Source organism: Xiphias gladius, chromosome 3 (assembly GCF_016859285.1).
Source record: "Xiphias gladius isolate SHS-SW01 ecotype Sanya breed wild chromosome 3, ASM1685928v1, whole genome shotgun sequence".
In the NCBI taxonomy this organism is placed as follows: Eukaryota; Metazoa; Chordata; class Actinopteri; order Istiophoriformes; family Xiphiidae; genus Xiphias; species Xiphias gladius.
This window is the reverse complement of record NC_053402.1, coordinates 25,714,136-25,733,475: the sequence shown is the minus strand read 5'-3', so window position 1 is coordinate 25,733,475 and position 19,340 is coordinate 25,714,136. Positions and strand designations below refer to the sequence as shown.

The following is a 19,340-nucleotide window of genomic DNA, read 5'->3' as shown; positions in this document are numbered from 1 at the left end:
GTGTCTACATGTCCTTCTATGGTTGTGTGGTCAAATTTTAGTTTGAGGACATTTTAGGAAAGTGAATACGCTATGTGCAGTCCTCACGCCTTCAGAGGTCTGTTTGAGGGTTAGGACCTGGTTTTAGGTTTAGGTTAGAATCAGGTCTAGGTTTAGGTAAGGCTAAGGGGCTAGGAAATGCATTATGTCAATGAGTGTCCTCACAACTAATGTAAGACGGTCAGCATGTTGAATATTTGATGGAGCTCTGATGGGGTGAGTGGTGGGAGGATGAAAAGGAGGAAGAGGAGCTCATTATGTTGGAAACTCGTGTCATCACAATTCATCGAATGTCCGTGACTGGCTGAGCGACTGAGCGACTGATAGAGTTGAGTTTGATGAAGTTACATCGTTGGTCGTTGCTTTTTTAAAATCAGGGGGCGTTTACAGCGGATCCACAGCAGTTTTCAACCACGTCAGCAGGGGGCGTTTATATTTGCTCCTCTCATGACTGCACGTCTCCACGTGCAGAGCGACATGACGGCGACACAAAGTTAAAACACAACGAATAAAAATCACTCAGTACAGGGTGAGTCTGAGAGAAACCAGAGACATCTGCAGGTAGAAACAGATGAAAGAGCAGGGACAGTTAACAGATCATTACTATAGTTATAATTACAGCAAGTTCTCTCAAATCAAACATCTCAAGGTTCGAGCCTCAAGTTTTGTTCGTGCAAGTGAATTTATGACTTTTTTTTAACTCAGTCGAAGCTTAACCGTGTCATGTGATAACTCCCACCTGAATGCCAGGTGTGTTTGCTCTGAACTGAGAGCGCTCGAGTCTTTGGAAGCAGAGCACACCTGAACACACCTTGGGTCACTTCATCTAATCAGGAGGGTCATGGGATGGATAACTGCCCTCTCAGCTCTTTAGGGGCAGGACAGAGGGAATTCACACCAGGCTGTGGATAAAAACCAAACGGAAACAGGCGGTAAAAAGATGGAGACTCTGTTGGTGTTTCAGACCTGAACGAGGCGATCCCAGAGACCGAGCTGCTGGATAACAGCATCCAGAAAGGCCGAGCCCAGCTGTCCGTCAAAGCCCGAAGGCACCGCCCCTCCAGGTCCCGTTACCGTGACAGCGTGAGCTCGACGGAAGGGGACGACAGCCTCGACAGGAAGGTGCCGGTTTTATTTTAGGTCAATAAACGTTGTTCAGAGGGAGGAGAGTCTGAGTTTTGTCGAATATTGCTGCGAAGAATAACCTGCGTGTAATGCGGATCGGATATGAAAGTATCACATTAAAGATGCTCATGCTGTCATCGTGTCCAGGTTACACTAGTTTATTCTAAATCAAACTGAAAGGATGAAATAAATCAAGGACAGAAATGAATAATTTGACAGAACAGAGCAAAACAAAAAGGACATATGAGGACACAGATCAGAGACAAGTTAAGAGAAAGGGGCTGAGGGAAGGAGAGGCGTTGCCTGTGTAAAAGATGATAAGTAACTTCCCAATTAACCTGAGTTAATGAGAAGATTTCTAGTAATTGACTTATTTATTTAGCCAGTCAGGCATTTTGTTATTTTATCAGTCAGTGAATTTGTTGGTTTGTAATATTCATGAAGTTATGTGTTAATTTGTTCCCTATTAGTCTGTGGGTGAGTTCATTGGTTGTGTATAAACTTAGTCAGTTAGGTAGTTAGCAGGTCAGTTAGTCGGTTATTCAGTAAATTAGTTCATTAAGAATCTGATATTTCAACAACGGATTTTTTCCACTGACACCTGAGAGACTCGGTGAGTCTGGTTTGATCATTAACCATTAAACACAGCTCTGTGTGTGTGTGTGTCATCAGGACAGCCCGTTACACTCTGCCCGCTCACCTCTCCACCTGGCCATGCGAGGCTCCTCTCCCTCTCCCGATTCGCTGCTGTCGGCTCGAAGCCCCGCCTTCTCCTTCGACACGTCCCTGGTGAGACCAATCAGAGCTCAGGACGGTTTGTCAAACCGAGGGAGAGAAAACCTCGACATGAATCTGTGTCCTGCTTCACTTTGATTCCTCAGGTGCGTCGCTCTCCAGAGGACGGAGGCGCGTCATTGGCCGCTCCCCCACGGGGGCGGTACCACCAGCTGACCAATGCGACGTCTCAGGAGGCTCTGGTGACGCCCAGCAGCTCGCCGTCCAAATCCTGTCCGTCCTCCAACGGCTCACCTGTTTACATGAGGAGGAACCGGAGGCCCGACAGCGAAGGTACACACACCTGTACACACCTGATCACCCCCCCCCTCATGATGCCCGAAAAACGTGTATACTAATGACTGTAAGTGTGTGTGTGTGTGTGTGTGTGAGACAGTGTTGGTATCTGATACGAGTCGGGACACCAGTCCAGCTGATCCCGGCAGTCCAACCGTCGTCTTTGACAAGAAAACCAAGAGACGCTTCCTGGACCTGGGGTGAGACACACACACACACACACACACATTTGGGCTAATTTGTATAAGACGCAACGACTGCAGCTCTCACCTGAACTCTGAGACTCTTCCAGTGGCAGTTGCTCACGGAGCCCGAATTAAAGACAGTTGTATGGAAAGCAGCAGAGGACAAACGGTACATTTAGTAAACGAGGAAACCGATCAGGGGACCAGATCTTCCGGGATGTGTCTGATTCAGAGGTTCAGCCGGTAGCAGCGATTGGCTGATTGATCACACGGTGCAGACGCTGTGGTAATTAATCAGAGCGTCGTGAATTAAAGTTGGAGGTTCCGAGTTTTTATAAACACCAAAATGCATCAAACCACTGTGACTGTGTACATCTATGCAGTAAATGAGTAAAACGTGTTAAAACTCGCCGTATTTGAAATAATGTCAGTAAAAATGTCTCCGTGTCTCTCAGGGTGACTCTGAGACGTTCGTACATCAGGGTGAGGAAAGATAAATCCAACAGGCTCTCTGTGGGCAGCAGGTGGGGCCTTCCCATTCAAAACTTCCATTCAGAAAGTTTCACATTTAACAAAGCAGATGCGTTAGGTGTTTTTCCTGTCTTGTCCTTGGCCTCTGTCCTCAGAGAGCCATCTGAGAGTCCGTCTCGCTCCTCTGGATCCTTCGTCCCGTTCTCCTGGTTCACTGAAGGACGGGGGTCACTGTCCTCTTCGGGGACCCCCCCCTGCTCCCCCAAAATCCCGCCGCTGAGCTCCCCAAGACCTCGCAAGTCTCACTCCCAGGTACGGAACGAAGCGAGCTCTTCCTCCATGTTCACCTGTTTTCGTGATGTGTCCGTTTCTTCTTCACCACTGATTTCCCCCCCGTCCACTGTCACATTAAAGGCCTTTCATCAGCTCAGCCCCCCCCCCCCTTCAAAATGGTTTTCTGTCTTCGATGGTTTCTTCATTAGTTTACAGGAGACATGAATCTCACTATGCTGTTTACACACCTTATGATCTTAGCAAAGAAAAGTAAAATGATGTTTCCAAGATTCCTCACTCTGGCAGAAACTGCAGCCAGACACCACCCAGCCAATCAGAAAGCAGGATTTCCTGTTGCCATGGTGTAATAGTGACCATGGTCCAGCTCACACAGGCTCATGATTGTCTACACGCTGTCCTGGACGCTTTTAGCTTAACCACCACGACACACACACACACACACACACACAGAAAGTCACACTGTAGGCTGTAGGAACTATGTGTGTGTGTGTGTGTGTGTTGTGAACATGAACACACACAGAAGATCTTTTCTGTCCATTTGATCTCTTCAGACTCTCACTCTTCACCATTAGAGGAAAGAGGCTCCATTAAACATCCATCTGAGCGCTGCCTGATGGCTGTAATAGGCTCTACTGTGTGTGAGTGCGTGTGTGTGCGTGTGTGTGCGTGTGTGTGTGTGCGTGTGTGTGCGTGCGTTGGAGGCAGTAATGCTCTTACTGTGTGTGAGTGTGTGTGTGTGTGTGTGTGTGTGTGTGTGTGAGTGAGTGTGTGTGTGTGTGTGTGTGTGTGTGTGTGTGTGTGTGTGTGTGTGTGTGTGTGTGTGTGTGTGTGAGGGTCTGTGTGTGAGTGTGTGTGCGTGTGTGCGTGCGTTGGAGGCAGTAATGCTCTTACTGTGTGGCCAGTAGAACCTGACTGATGCCTGATCTCTGAAGCTGATGTAAATATCTTTAAAACATCTGATAATGACACAGTATGTTGGCCAACGTCCGTCATCAAACCTCGTGTTCAGACTCAAACCCACACTGACTGTCTCCATCACGTCCTGTGATGAATCCGGTTCCTCCGAGCCTCAGAGCTCCACTGCCTCCACAAACCGTTCAACCACATCGGTGAGCCCGTGTTCCTTCGTCGCCACCAACACACACACACACACACCGCCGCTGAAAATAGTCCCCAACAGATGCTCTATATATTTCCTCCTGTTTCTTTGATTTAAAAAAACTACGGTGAGCAGCTGTTTCAGGAAAATTACTGAGACCTTTTAATAGAAATGAAACTATAAATCCGTGGGAGTTTTTAAAGATGTACGTCTTCAGTGGGAACCAATGGGAGCCGCAGACAGAGGAGGGAAGGTGTTGCGAGACGGACGAACGCACTGCTGGTTTGAGTCTGAACATGAGATTTCATGACAAGAAGAAAAATGTAGAACAAACATTTTGATGAGGATCCAGAAATGTGAGACGGATCTGCAGTGTTTGGGCCATTCTATGGGGTAAAAACCAACTTGTCGGCGCCCCCTGGTGGGCAAACTCTGTACATGTTTTTGACATTTGTTTATTAAGTGTGGACCAGAATTCAAAGCTATTCAAAAACCTGTGAGACAATTTGGACTCAAACGACATAAAGAAGAGGAAAAGAGGAGATAAATGTAAAGAGGTTTTAAAGAACCTTCTCTCTCTCGTCGTCCCGCAGGAGTCGGCTCTCAGCGAGGAGTTTTCTCCTCCTCACACCTCCTCCTCCACCTCTCCTCCTGTCGACTCCTCCTCCTCCAGATCCTCCCATCCATACCACACCCTGTCCCAGTCCTCTGATGAGGTAACGCACACACACTGATTCTTCTGAAAATCACTGTTTCAGTCTGAGAGGAGAGAGAAAGAAAAGATGCAGAGAACAAGAGCAACGTCCTGAAACTTCACAGGGTTTATAGTGAATGACACAGTTCGGTTTCTCTCAGTCGATACAGAAATGCCAGCAACAGACACGGAGACACCGTCCTCAGCGTCCTCACCTCCCGCAGGTGTGTCAAAGTCCGTCTGTCCAACGGGGCGTTCGCTTTTTATTCCAATTCAAACATTCGAGCGAATGTAGGATTCGAATTCGTTCAAACAAATTACGTGTCGTTTCGAATTCCTTCAGACTTGACTTTTAGAAAATGTTATGCCATTTTCTTTTATGCTAGTTTATAGACAAATTACTTATTGATTAATTGAGAAAATAACTGACGGATTAATTGACAATGAAAATGATCAGCTCCACTAAAGTTCTTCATTACTTTACAGATGAATATTTTACATGTAAACATGATCAGCGAATGAACTTTGACATATTGTTATAGAAAAAGAGTGCGCAAACTCACCACAGTATTAAAGTACCGCTCACATTAATGCAAAACGATAATGATCCAGTAACATCGTGATAACGAACCTGACCCGTTGATAGTTATAGCACACGTTGATGCTAATACTTGCAGGACCTTTGCTAGTAATGGAGTATCCTCTGCTTTTACTGAAGTAAATGATCTGAGTAGTTTTTCCAGCACTGCAGTCGTCACAACCCTGAATAAAGCGTCTTTACTTTGCCGCAGCCCAGCGATGAACCGTCCTGTGTCGTCTCCTCGTGGACGACTCAGCAGGTCTGTGAGTGGCTCAGAGGACTCAACATGGAGCAGTATGTCCCCGATTTCAGTGCGAGAGACATCGACGGACAGCAGCTGCTGCAGATGGACGGCAGCAAGTTGAAGGTGAGGGTGAGGAGGACGATGAAGACGGTCCCTCGTCCGACTGAGTGTGAGAGTTGCTGCAGACCAGAGAGGTCGTGGGGTCAAATCCAGCCTAAAACCTCAAATCTTCAATTTGTTTAGACTCAAACTACAACACAGTCCCACGTCAGAGTCTAAATCCAGAAACCAGATCAACCCGAATCACCAGAAATCTTCCTCTGGGACCATGAATACACAGATTCCCCGACTACAGCGCTGCTGTCCGATTGAAGGGTCTGAGCATGCTCAGTACATCTAAACCGGGCAGGGTCGCTTTCAGATTCTCAAGGACAGAAAAAAGATTTTCTCCCTTTTTTAGACAAAATCGTGACACAGCAAATTATGTTCTACGATTTTCACTTGTACTTGTTCTATAATTATGTTTAAGAATTTCATCATTTTGATTCATCACCAGTATTTTTATTTCTGTCATTCCTGACTTTCCGTGTTCAGGAGAAGAAAGAAAAGAAAAGAATTAAGTTTCATCACACAAGGTCATAGTTTCCTTAAAATGTCTGGTTTCTTAAACCTTTTCTGTTTAATGAAATGTTGGATAGTTTTGCATCTTTTAGCCCCGTAACCGTCTGAGAAGGTCGGAGGTGAAATTCAGTCCAAGTCAGACACCTGTAGTGAGGGACAGCAACGGGACACTCAAGTAATTTAAGGTATCATGCGTCAAAAGGGTTGAAAAACCTCTGGTTTTAGATTGTTTGGCATCAAACCTCCTCACTGATCCGATTCATAAATGATCCTAAAACCGATGCTGGTGCGGTTCAGCTCCACAGATCAGAGGACAAAGGTATAAAGTGCAGAGAGAAATATTTCCCTTCACTTTTGTCTTTTTGTAGCTGCAGTAGTGCCGCTGTCATTAATGTCTAACAGAAACATCTCAGCCTGACTTCTTACCTTGTCCTCTGCAGAGTCTGGGCGTGCTCAGTTCCTCTGATCGCAGCGCTCTGAAGCGTCGCATTAAAGACATCCACACTGCAGCAGAGAAGGAGAGAAAAGCTCTGGACAAACTGGAGAAACAGAAAGAGAAACAAAGAAGGAAAGACCAGGAGCAGCGCAGGAACTGAAGACCGCCAGCAGAGGGAGACAGAGGGCGACCAGGGGAGAGGACAGGTAGAAGGCGAGAGAGACATAAGGGAGGAAGAGAGGCAGGGATGCATGTGAGGACGACAAAGAGACAGTTCTTACAGGGTCCAGGGTTGTATGGAACAGAAAGAAAGGGGATCGGAGACCTGTAGGTGTGAACACTCAAAGAAAACAAAACAAACCATCTTTCCACACGTCCTGGAAAACCTGGAAATCTCTAGTGCAGCCTTCCAGACATGGAAAAGTCCTGGAAAATGACAACTGTAATCATCATGTCCTGGAAAGTTTGATGAGAGCAGAAGAAGAAAAATCAGGTCCTGGAGTCTGAACTGAGGCCGAATCCTGACATGAAGGAAAATAGTTGAACGGTTATGAAATATTTCAGGCTCTGCTGTCACTAAAGTCTGTTTCTTACGGTGGCCCTTGAGGACAAATCCAGCAGTGCAACAAATTGCAATATTTTCCCTGTCACTCGCTTTTATTTTCTAAAGCCGAGTCTTAATATTTCTGTTTCTGAGGTTGTTTGTGTCGTCAATCATCCAAACTAGGATTAATGACGACCTTTCGCGTGAAAAAAAACGAGAGACTAAAACTGAACAAAAAGTGACCTTTGAAAACAAAAGAGCTGTCATAAAAAGTCTTAGTTTTTATCACCGAATGAAAACTAAACGAAAATTATCGAATGAACCACCGAGAAAAATTGCCACCTTAATGTGGTGGAGGGGTTTGGGTGTCCCTGTGTGTGCCTGTGATCCTGGGAGCTTTGTTGTTGGGACCCATACCCCAACAAAGTACCCAGCCTTCTTGGAGTCTCTGGCTGGGGTCCTGGAAAGGATTCCACCTGGTGACTCTATAGTTCTGCCGTGGGTACTTCAGCGTTCGCATTGGCGACGGTGGAAAAACCTCCAGGGGCATGATTGGGAGGAACGGCCTGCCTGATCTGAACCTGAGCGGTGCTTTGCTTTTACTGGACTTCTTTGCTCATCATGGATTGGCCGTAACAAACAAACAGTGCCCGTCATGGCGGCAACCTTAGAAACCCACTGGTGGAGACCAGTGGTGAAGGAAGCCGTCAGGCTGAAGTAGGAGGCCAGAAAGGCGGCAGCTCCGCAGTCGCGGAAGCAAAGCTCGGGCGTGGCAGGCTATGGATAAGGACATTCGGTTGGCCTCCAGGAAGTTCTGGCAAATCGTTTATGACTCAGGAAGGGAAAATAGGGCTCGGCTCAGACTGTGTTCGGCCAGGGAAGAGAACCGCTGACTCGAACTGGGGACATTGTTGGGCGGGGGAGAGAGCACTTTGAGAAGTTCCTGAACCCGACCAACACGTCCTCTGTGGAGGAGGCCGAGTCTGAAGACTCGGGGTGAGCCTCCCCCATATCCCTGGCAGAGGTTGCTGAGGTAGTCGAGAAGCTCCTCGGCGGCAAGGCGCCAGGTGTGGATGAGATTCGCCCTGAGATGCTGAAGGCTTTGGAGATTGTTGGGCCATCTTGGCTGACACGCCTCGTCAGCGTTGCGTGGGGACAGTACCTATGGACTGGCAGACCGGGGTGGTTGTCCCCATTTTAAAAAGGGGGGCCTGAGGGTGTATTCCAGTTATCGGGGTATCACACTGCTCAGCCTCCGGCAGAAAGCTTGAGAGAACGTCCGGTGCGGTTCTGTTGGCTTCATCGGACCGTGACCTTTGTACGCTGGGGTGGTTTGCAGCTGAGTGTGAAGTGGCTGGATGAGGGTCAGCACCTCCAAGTCTGAGCCCATGGTTCTGTGCCGCTGGAAAATGGTGGATTGCTCCCGTGGGCTTGTGATGTGGCTGCCCCATATGAAGGAGCTGGAGTATCTCGGGGTCTAGTTCATGAGTGAGGGTAGGATGGAGCGGGAGATTGACAGCCGGGTCGGCGCCGTGTCACCAGTACAGCGGTCATTGTACTGGCCCGTCGTGGTGAAGAGGGAGCTGAGGCAAAGTTTTCAATTTATCCGGTCAATCTGCGTTCTGACCCTCACCGACGGTCCTGAGTTCTGGCTTGATACCAAAATATTGAGATCGCAGATACAAGCAGCTGAAATGAGTTTCCACCGTAGGGTGTCTGGGCTCAGCCTTAGAAACAGGGTGAGGAGCTCTGACATCCAGAGGGAGCTCGTTCGTCAGAGCTCTGCTCCTTCATATGGAAAGGTGGTAGAGGCATCTGAGTAGGATCCAGCGGAGGCTTTCCGGGCACACCCAGCCTGTAGATGACCTCAGGGCAGAACCAGAACACGCTGGAAGGATTACATATCCATCTGGCATGGGAGTGTCTCTGGATGCCCCAGGAGGAACTGCAAAACGTTGAACTCATTCATGTTAGTTGGTCTGAAGGGGCCTCATTTAACACCGATTTGCATGTATTTGTGATTTGTCCTTCGGAGCCACCGTAATTTTTATATCATATAAATCTGAGTTTTTAGGACAATTCATTTGGTCCTTAGTATCCCACAATCCACTGCACACCAGAGACTTGCATAAAGGTACGTTCAGGTGCGTTCAGGTTCTCCTCGTCAACTGCTGCTGTGAGCAGGTGTTGAGGGAGGAGTCCAAAAGATGAGATGTATGGAAGCAAAGAAAGGTCATAATAATTTGATTGAAGCAAATACCTCAGTTTGAGATTTAATCACTACTGAAAACTTAATGTTGACATGTAAATGAATAAAGATTTAAAGCTCTTAAACAATTGACTAAAAAACATCTGGTCATGTGGTTGAAATCCTCCTCTTTGACATTTACAAAAGTTCAGTCTTCTTCATTTTAAGTATTTCCTTTTTTATGGCGCGCAATTTCAGATATAAAATATGAAATAGAAGAAGTGTCTAATTTTCAAATTTCCAAAAATAATAATTTCAAATCGGAACATTTAAATCAAATGATAGAGATTCAGTTTAGACACCAAATTGAATCTTAAACATCTGGTCTACTGAGAAAGAGAAGCTCAGATGAGCAAAAAATCTGGAGAAAAATTTAGTTTCCAGCCAAAAATAAATATTCCACCATGTGAAATGACCTCCAGAACAAGAAATTCAGACACATTTTAAAAGCAAAATACGTCATCTCTATAAATTCAGTGGCATTTAATGTTCAGCTGCTAATAAAATTTATAATGTCCTTTCTTTGCTTCCGTACGAAGCACCTGAACACATCATCAGTTCTATGTGTGATGAGACATCACAAAAGAAAAAACTAAAAGAAAAAGAGAACAGGAGCAAAAACGTCTGTTTTCCTAAAGAAAAGCGCGTGATTTCTTTCCGTGTTTGAAATACTTTGGCGTTTTCAGTCTGAATCTGCGAAGGCCGAAATGTAAATGAGGAGCCGCGACAGAACAAAGGACGGTTCTTATTGTTAGAGCCGAACTCGATAGAAACGCTGAAGGGACAAACAGACACTGTGAGTTTGTGCTAACAGAAGTGACAAAGAGACGAGGGCAGATGTTCAGATTATTAATCGTCAGCCGTTTGACGCCGCCTCCTGCTGCCTGATAAAAACTAAACAACAGAGTCTGATGCTTGTTTCTGTACTGACTGACCTCCGACCTCTGCCGGTCCACATTCAAATAAATAAATCTGTGTTAACTTTTAAAATGGATCATTTGCTTGTGTTTTTTTGTCGATGAGCCCCTGAAAGAAACGCAGCAGAACCCCAAGGACAATGAGTGTGGAGGAAGAAGGCTGGTAGCTCATGAACACGAACGCATTGCACGTGTTTTTGTTAGAGCTCAGAGGTCCACGCTTTAAAGAGTCCGCAACCATTAACGCCGTCAGACAGTTGAAAAAACAACCATCGAAACCTGTTCAGCAGAACCACAGATATCATCTCTTTTATATTTCGATATTCCACTTTCCACACACCCAGTATATATATATTTAAATATAAATAACCTTGGCGATAAATACAGTGCATTTGAAGATTTTAATGTGAAATGAAAGCGACAGGAAGACGTGGACTGAAAAAGCAGAGTGACAGTAAAACTGTGGAAAACTGTTTTTATTATCATAGAAATCAAAGTACATGAGCACAGACTCCTGATTAGGTTTTAGAAATCACAGTGAACACAATAAATACTTCTCCGTGATTGGAAAGAAAGTGAAGAGAAGTTAAATAAAAATCTGTTTCTTCATAAATAAAAATAAATAAAGGATAGAAATCCGTTCACCCATGGGGTTTACTTCAACAGGGACTTCCTGTTTCAGTCTCACATCTGAACACGTCTGTTCTGAGATAGAAACACATAAATACTCGTGTTCAAACACGCACACGCCTCTGACGTCATCGCTGACCTTGCTCAACCTGAGAAAATTTTCACTTCCTTTAGGACTCTGGGATTCTCTCTCTCTCTGCTTATGTTAAACCTCTCTCGTCCTTCTCTGCACTTCAGCTTAAACAGACGCAGCAGCGTTCCTCAGCCTCCTCTGGCCTTTGACCCCGTTGTAAAAGTCCCTCCTTTGATACTGAAAATACATCAGATCAATACTATTCTTTCAGTCCGCTGCGACCACGCATGAGGTCACGACCCGAGGGTCGACGAACCGCTTGACCAAGACCTCCAGAATAAAATGATTCACACAAACACGTATAACAGAAACAGTAGAGCAATAAATATTTCACCATAAATACCGAATAAATATCAATAATAAATAAAATGATAAAAATGATAAATCTCCGATCAGAAGCTGTTCACGTGAAGTTTTAGCGAACAGCAGAAGCAGAAGCAGAGTCAACCTCTGTGATGAATATGTCACGTTTCCTGTTGCTGCTTCACAATCAAAGCTGCCATTTGGATTTGCAGCGGAGCAGCCTTTAATTTGGAATAGCAGCAGCAGGAAGTGATTCCTTTCAATGAGCAGCTCTGATACGACTGCAGAACAATATTTAATTCTGATTACAGCTGCAACCAACGATTCATTTCATTATTGATTCTTCTGATGATTAAAATTGAAAAATGTTTCTCAGAGTCCAATTTTCTGCTCAAACAACTCATCGATTATAAAAACTGCTGCTGGAACCTTTGGTTGCCACTGAGCCGTTGATCGACCGCCTCATCGCTGCAGCTCTGATTGTTGAAAATGAAGAAATAATCATCTTTGTTGTATCTGTGACCGATCTGACGCTGAAGAGCCAATCTGAGCTTAAAAAATCAGACTTTTCCTGATGTTGTGACCTAAAATGTGAGCGTGCAGCAGTTACTGGTGCCGCGGAAAGTAAAGAAACTAACTTTCAGCTGAAATGTTTCAGAATCGACAGGCGGGTGACAGTTTAGTAACCGGAAAGAGAGCGAAGCAAGGAGTCTCTTTCTTCTTTCACTGCAGCAGTTCGTCTCCGAGTCTCTGATTTCAACTCCTCCAACGTCTGCAAGTTGTTTTTCTGTGTCGACCTGCAGCTTCGGGACTTTTACTTTGGCGGCTTTTGAAAATGCTGCAGAATTTGACAGAAAGGCTGCGTGTGATGAAAGATGTAAAGAGAAAAGAGAGCAGCAGGCCAGGTGTGTGCTCAGAGAGTCGAGCAGGTTCAGACCTGCATCTCTTTCTTCATCCCTGAAAGGGTTTGAGTCCCAGTCCGGCTCATTTACATTCCTGCCGATTGTTTTCTGAAAGACACGAGGCAGAGCTTTGATCCTCCGACTGAGAGACGAGGCCGACGAGCTGCGACACACAAAGCACTCAGGGATATCTCCTGGGTGGCTGCGGAGCCGATGAGAAGCTCGGGGGAAACGTTCAGACTGAGGCGACCGGATCCAGAGCCTCAGATACTGAGCAGGAAACTGATCACAGAGCAGTCGACTGCCACGATAAAACGTCAGGTTTAGAGACGACCTGGGGCGTCGTGGTCTCAGAGTCCTCTGTTTAGACTCGTTGCATGCTGCCCAAACACATCAGAATAAATAAATGAATAAATAAATCCTCAGGCTTAAGGGACAGACGTCACCCTCCTGCAGACTCCCCAAAGGTTGTCTCTGCACAAAGACGTTCCACTCAGCGGCCGCTTTCAGTAGAACGTTTCCTGACTTGTTGACATGTTTGCAGTTTCCACAAAGCTGTGGGTAATAACATCTGTTCTGCTGATTTCGCCGAGCCCGCAGTTGTTTTCGTGTCTTTCCTGCACAGATATCATAAACATTAACTTCATCTTTAGCCTGTCCATAGTTTTTTAGTATTTTTCTGGTTCTCCTGTTTTCTAATTCACGGAGCCACCAAAGTCCAGAAGAATAATTGTTTTGAGGTTAAAGCAAATCTGCACTAGTTGTATGGTGAAAGAGAAGTGCTGCTGCTTCTGTCATGCAGAGCGCTCCGTCCTCAGAAAGGGGATGTTTGTGTTATCGAGAGTAGGAAAAGTTCAGGACGGCAGCTTCGTTCAGTGACTGGACGCACTGACCGAAACACGCCTGCTCTGACAGACTGAGGTCGAGACAGCGTTGCGATTTCATTTATGAGGACAAAAACTCTGAACTTTATACGCGTTGGCAAATAAAACTCAGAGACGGAACCGAGTTTACTGTCCCGAACTTTTTCTACTTTGTCCACTTCGAAATATTTTGGACTTTTCGGCTGAATGTCCGTTGTTACTACTGATACAGGGCGGCTGAGGATTTCTCACCACTTTTTATAAATGACTGGATTGTTTGTATTTTATTCTTGTCTACTCTATAAAAATAAATAGAATTTTTATTATGTTGTGCGTCTGGTTGCCCCAGAAGCAAAATATTTGAGTTCTTTAAGCTCTGACGACGGCAGGATGCTGCTGAGTTCCTCTGCTGTCTAATGTCTCTTTACACTTTGTCCTGGAGGTTTGTGATGGAAACACCTGACAGGACAAAGACAGGTCTGATCCCGTCATGTGTCGGTGATGCTGATGTACGGCAACTCCCGACGGAAAAAAAAAGACGTGATTTTGTTTGACTGTCAATAACTGATGGATGATCGATAAAGTTTCTCCCATGAGGCACTGCAGCCTCCCCCAGCGGGTACACAACCTTCGGATGCCTCAGCTTTCTTTGTTTTATCGGCTTTAGCTCCGTCCAAGTGATGCTGATTTTTCCCATTTGTCCTTGAACGCAGCGCTGTGTCATCCCCTGGCGGGCGGGGCTTAGCGTGCACCTGCAGACTGGGGCCTGTAGGTGGCGACGGCTCTCAGGCTGCGGATCAGGTCGTGACAGAAGGAACGGAGCTGCGTCAGCGTCAGGTGGACCGCCACCTGGACCTCGTAGTTACCGTGGAGACGAGAGGCCAGATCCAGACTCTGGTTCTGATCCAAACTGTCGCCGCCAAGCTGAGCCACCTCCTTCATCTGAAACACACAGACGGACATGTGAGCAGCCAATCGCAGCTGATTCTGTCCTCAGCAGTGATGTCATGTCAGGTGTGTGACTTACCTTGTTGATGTGTGTCAGCAGGTCTCTGAGGTCGGCCCGCAGGTCCTTCAGTCCGCTCAGTCTTTCAGACAAAACTCCCAGCAGCCCCTGGTACAACCGACCGCCCACCAACATACGACTCACACACATGTCCTGCAGGGGGCGACACACACACATCAGTATTATATCACAGCGTATGACTGAGACTGAAACAGTACAGAGATGTGCAGTTCCATTCACACACACAGGGGGCGACACGGAGCCGGTCAGTCCTGACAGATCATTCTAGTTTACTAATAGTGATGAGGAATATTAAGATAATACTAAATGTGGCAGCAAATGTCAGTCAAACGTATTTTAATGCGTTTCAAAAACATTTACTGTCTGTTTGTCTCGTCAACGACCCTGAGAACCTTCCCATGTAGCCCTGGAGCCTCCTTCAGGACCTAAAGAACCCCTCAGCCATTCCTAGAACTGCCTCATGGACCCAAGGAACCCCCTCAATAACCCAAAAAACCTTCTAAAGGACCCACAAGACCACCACCAGGACCAGATGAACCCCTGAGATACTTCAAGATAAATCCCCTTAGTCACCCATAGACCCACCTTGAGCGCAAAATAAACCACATAGACACCACTGCAATTACCTAAGGGACTCAAATATCACCTCTATGACCCACAGAAACGCCTACACACCCCAAAAACCATCTCAAGGACCCCAAACCCCCGCAGCCACCTGTAGAAACTCCCGAAGGACCTCCCAGAACCAACACAATGACTGAATGAACCCCGTAGTTACTCCGAAAATTTGAGTAACTAGGGGGTTACGCCTAAAACCTCCTCAATAACCTCCAGTTTCAGGTAAGGGACCCCAGGAACCCTCTCAGTCACCCAAGAGCCATTTTAAGGATCCCCCACAAACGCATCAAGAACCCAAATCACCCCTAGAACATCCTAGACCCAAAGAACCCTCTCATCATATGCAGAACCCTCGTTACACCCCAAGAACCATTTTAGTCACCCAGCACAAGAACCCCGTCAAGGAATGACCCTCTAGTTACTCAAAAATCCACCCGAAGGACCCCTAAAACCTCCAGATCCACTAAGGACCTAAAGAACCCCTCAGCCATTCCTAGAACTGCCTCATGGACCCAAGGAACCCCCTCAATAACCCAAAAAACCTTCTAAAGGACCCACAAGACCACCACCAGGACCAGATGAACCCCTGAGATACTTCAAGATAAATCCCCTTAGTCACCCATAGACCCACCTTGAGCGCAAAATAAACCACATAGACACCACTGCAATTACCTAAGGGACTCAAATATCACCTCTATGACCCACAGAAACGCCTACACACCCCAAAAACCATCTCAAGGACCCAAAACCCCCGCAGACACCTGTAGAAACTCCCGAAGGACCTCCCAGAACCAACACAATGACTCAATGAACCCCGTAGTTACTCCGAAAATTTGAGTAACTAGGGGGTTACGCCTAAAACTTCCTCAATAACCTCCAGTTTCAGGTAAGGGACCCCAGGAACCCTCTCAGTCACCCTCTCAGAGCCATTTTAAGGATCCCCCACAAACGCATCAAGAACCCAAATCACCCCTAGAACATCCTAGACCCAAAGAACCCTCTCATCATATGCAGAACCCTCGTTACACCCCAAGAACCATTTTAGTCACCCAGCACAAGAACCCCGTCAAGGAATGACCCTCTAGTTACTCAAAAATCCACCCGAAGGACCCCTAAAACCTCCAGATCCACTAAGGACCTAAAGAACCTCGCAGTCACATAAGATCAAATCAAGATCCACTAGAGCCTCCTCAAGGACACAGATAACCTTCCCAGTAACCCCTAGAACCCCCCTGAGGGCTCAATGGACCCTCCTATCAACCCCTAGAGCCTCATCAAGGATCCAAAGAATCACTAAGGGGAAAAACTCTAATTGCTACACCCAAAACCACTTGGAGGACCTCCAGAATCTCCTCGAGAACCTAAACACCCCCCTCAGATTTGTAGACTGACCAGTGTGAAGCGTTCGGACAGCGGTTTGAGGACGGGGGCGGCAGGGATGCCCAGTGAGGTCACCATCATCTGCAGGTTTGTGGTCTGGGTGGAGGGGTCAAAGGTCAAACCCTGAGGAGGACAGGAAGAGGTTATTAACCCATGAAGAAGAAGAAGAACAGTCAATAGGAGTCCAGCTGAACCAGCCAATAAGACGTGTCGTTCACCTCTGTGTTGACGGTGGCGGTGTGCATGCCGGGGAGGTCTCTCAAGATTTTCTCCACCAGCGTCTTCGCTCGCTCAGCTGCTTCCCTGAACGCCGGCGGAGGGTCGGACGCCATGCCGACGGGAGCTGATTGAACCAAAACTGCAAACAGGAAGCAGTGCAATAGAGCGACGGCTGGAGGGAAAAAAGAAAAGAGGTCAGTGTATGGAGGGTCATTACTGCCAGAAAACACTTCTGGATATGAAGAGTGATAAAAGTAGAAAGAAGTGACAACATTTAAAACTGTCAGGATTTCTACTGACACACCTTCTACTGTGGATTTTTAAGTTGTAACTAATAACTTTATTCACATTAATAGATCATTAATTAACGCTTTATAGATCAGTTACAATCTGTTAATAAGAACAGCTTTTGTTGGTTGTGAAAAATCAGTTTTTACTGGGTCAGATTGAATCTATTATCACTCTTCACATTTATAACTGCAGACTTGATGGTTTACTAGAAAGTGAAAAAAACATCAGTATTTATTAAAGTTTACCAACAATTGTTGCAGAAATTTTTTCCAAATAGAAAAAATTAACCCCAGCAGTTGTTTTTTGTTTTTGTTGTTGTTGTTTTTGTTTTTACAACCTCCAACCAAAAAGCTGCTGTTATCAGTGGTTTATACCTAATTTATGAGGAATTAGTAAATCATTTATTAACTGTTAATAAAAGCGTTAGCTACTAGACTTTTCAAATCAATATGCATAACCAAGCATCAATAATGTCACTCAGACAAACACTGATGCAGACTTGATGTTCACTGTAAAATTAAGCCTCAACAGATTTGAATATTGAACAGTGCTGAATCGAAACCAATATTTCCCTACAGCATGAGGAAAAATACATTTAGAGTTTTCAACCAGCCGTAGTTTTTACAGGGCGGCCTGTGTGTGATCATAACAAAAATAAAACCTACAGTCTTCTCGGTTTACAGAACTTAAGTGAGAAATGGAAACATATGTCATGGAAGAATGTCACGTAAATGTACGCGTGTTGTGTACATATCTACTCTGCTCTAAAGATGAGAGCCGGCGGGATGTTAGCTGGGAGAATGCCACCAAAATAAGAGTCTCCACCAACGCTAGCAGCTGTATGATGCTGCACTTTCACACAGCAGTGCTTTGAGCTAACTGCTGTTTAGCAAATCTTTACAATCTTTAGCATCTTAGTTTAGCATGTTAGCATGCTACCATTAGTTAATTAACAGTAAACAGAAAGTACAGCTGAGGTTGATGGGAATGTCATTAGTTTTGCAGGTATCTGGTCATAAACCAAAGTACTGTACAATTAAAACTGTGACCCGATGATGGCGCTGGAAGAAAAGTCAGAGGATCGGCAGAGTTATTACAGTTCATCTCGAGGGAGCATGAACATCTGCACCGTCTCGTGCTGGTTACGGCTTTGCTACATTCCCACTCAGCATTTCTGGCACAAACGACCCCCCATACCGCATCGCGCCCGGCACTAATAATCCCTCATATCTCTGCAGTTTCAGGTGAGTCCAGGTTGTGCTGAGGTAGAGGAGGTGCGCAGGTCTTCTCAGCTGATCGCACAGTGAACGGACAGGTTGACATTTGACAGAGAAGTCGAATTTCCCAGTGCGGGAACTTTGCTTTTGCCAGAGTTTGACCATCGGTCACCAAACTCAGTGCGTGTTTCTGCTGATTTTGTCGGCCTCTCCTCTCTCCTCATCCCATGCAGAGCCAGTTTCCGAGATAAGCAAGTTCGCTCTTACCTATCAGAGTGTTCATGTCTGTCAGGGCGGCTGTGCGTCTCTCTGTCTCGGTGTCTGTCCGCCGGTAAACTCGCTCGAATCTCCTTCAGCTTCCATTTGCAGGAGTTTGGACCTTTTATGTGCACGCTCTCCTGCGGGGTTTTCCATTGACGGGGTCCAACTGCACCTTCAACGACTCACCGCGGAGTCATGGCGATAAATCCCGAAGTGACGAAGCTTGTGAAAACTTGTTGCGCAATAATGCAACTGTAACAAAAAACACGCAAGTGTAAGAGCTGCAAGTATCAGACACAGCGAGCTGCAGGCGCCTTACCTGCGGGCGTAAAGCACGTGACTTCACACCTCCATTTTTCTACCTTAGACCCGGGTTCTGACCTCGGACACGTCGGGGGAGTTTTACAAGTTTTATTTCGGAAGAACAGTGAAACCCAAAGTGCCTTCCGTCGCTTGCTCTGCGGGTTTTCGGGGTCACTGGTGTGAAAAGAGACATTCATGGATCAAAGTCTTGAAAGAATGCAGCTTTTGACGCAGCCGGATTAACCAGTTCGCCTCCAAGTTCCCATTAGGTCCAGTTAAACCAGTGCTATACCATCATAATGCTTCAGTAAAAGTCCTGCATTGAAAATGCCACTTAATTAAACGTAGGTTTGGTATTTAAAACGACATGTAGCCACAGTGTGCGAAGGAAAAACCCGCATCCTGCAGGAAAATGTCCCCGTGAGCGTTTCACTCTCCTGTCTTGTATTATTACGTCACTGATCCGGAGTCACGGAGGCTTCGGCGGCGTTTTACGGCAGGTGGAGCTGGTCTCGGCTGCGTCATAGACCGGTAGAGGGTTTTTATGATTCCCCACATGTTGATGCGAAATCTGAGTCTGAGCAGTCACGGCTGCCGACGGATCAATGTCGAGCAGCCTCTGCCC

General features: G+C 46.2%; 2 protein-coding genes across 2 annotated transcripts; one reads left to right on the top strand and one right to left on the bottom strand.

Annotated features, from left to right (window-relative positions):
- Positions 1 to 72: 72 nt before the first annotated feature.
- On the top strand, positions 73 to 7,646 carry samd14 (sterile alpha motif domain containing 14). The gene is made up of 11 exons (XM_040117878.1): positions 73 to 109; positions 1,004 to 1,161; positions 1,837 to 1,953; positions 1,998 to 2,232; positions 2,336 to 2,435; positions 2,876 to 2,944; positions 3,047 to 3,203; positions 4,878 to 5,000; positions 5,140 to 5,202; positions 5,770 to 5,925; positions 6,864 to 7,646. Exons 1-11 carry the CDS (start codon positions 73 to 75, stop codon positions 7,017 to 7,019), a joined length of 1,371 nt encoding a protein of 456 aa, XP_039973812.1. The 3' UTR covers positions 7,020 to 7,646.
- Positions 7,647 to 11,037: 3,391 nt separating this feature from the next.
- Positions 11,038 to 18,741, bottom strand: LOC120788449. Its single transcript, XM_040124300.1, has 5 exons — positions 18,419 to 18,741; positions 16,643 to 16,815; positions 16,437 to 16,547; positions 14,427 to 14,558; positions 11,038 to 14,341 (listed from the first exon to the last, which is right to left on the bottom strand). Exons 1-5 carry the CDS (start codon positions 18,432 to 18,434, stop codon positions 14,141 to 14,143), a joined length of 633 nt encoding a protein of 210 aa, XP_039980234.1. The 5' UTR covers positions 18,435 to 18,741; the 3' UTR covers positions 11,038 to 14,140.
- Positions 18,742 to 19,340: the final 599 nt, after the last annotated feature.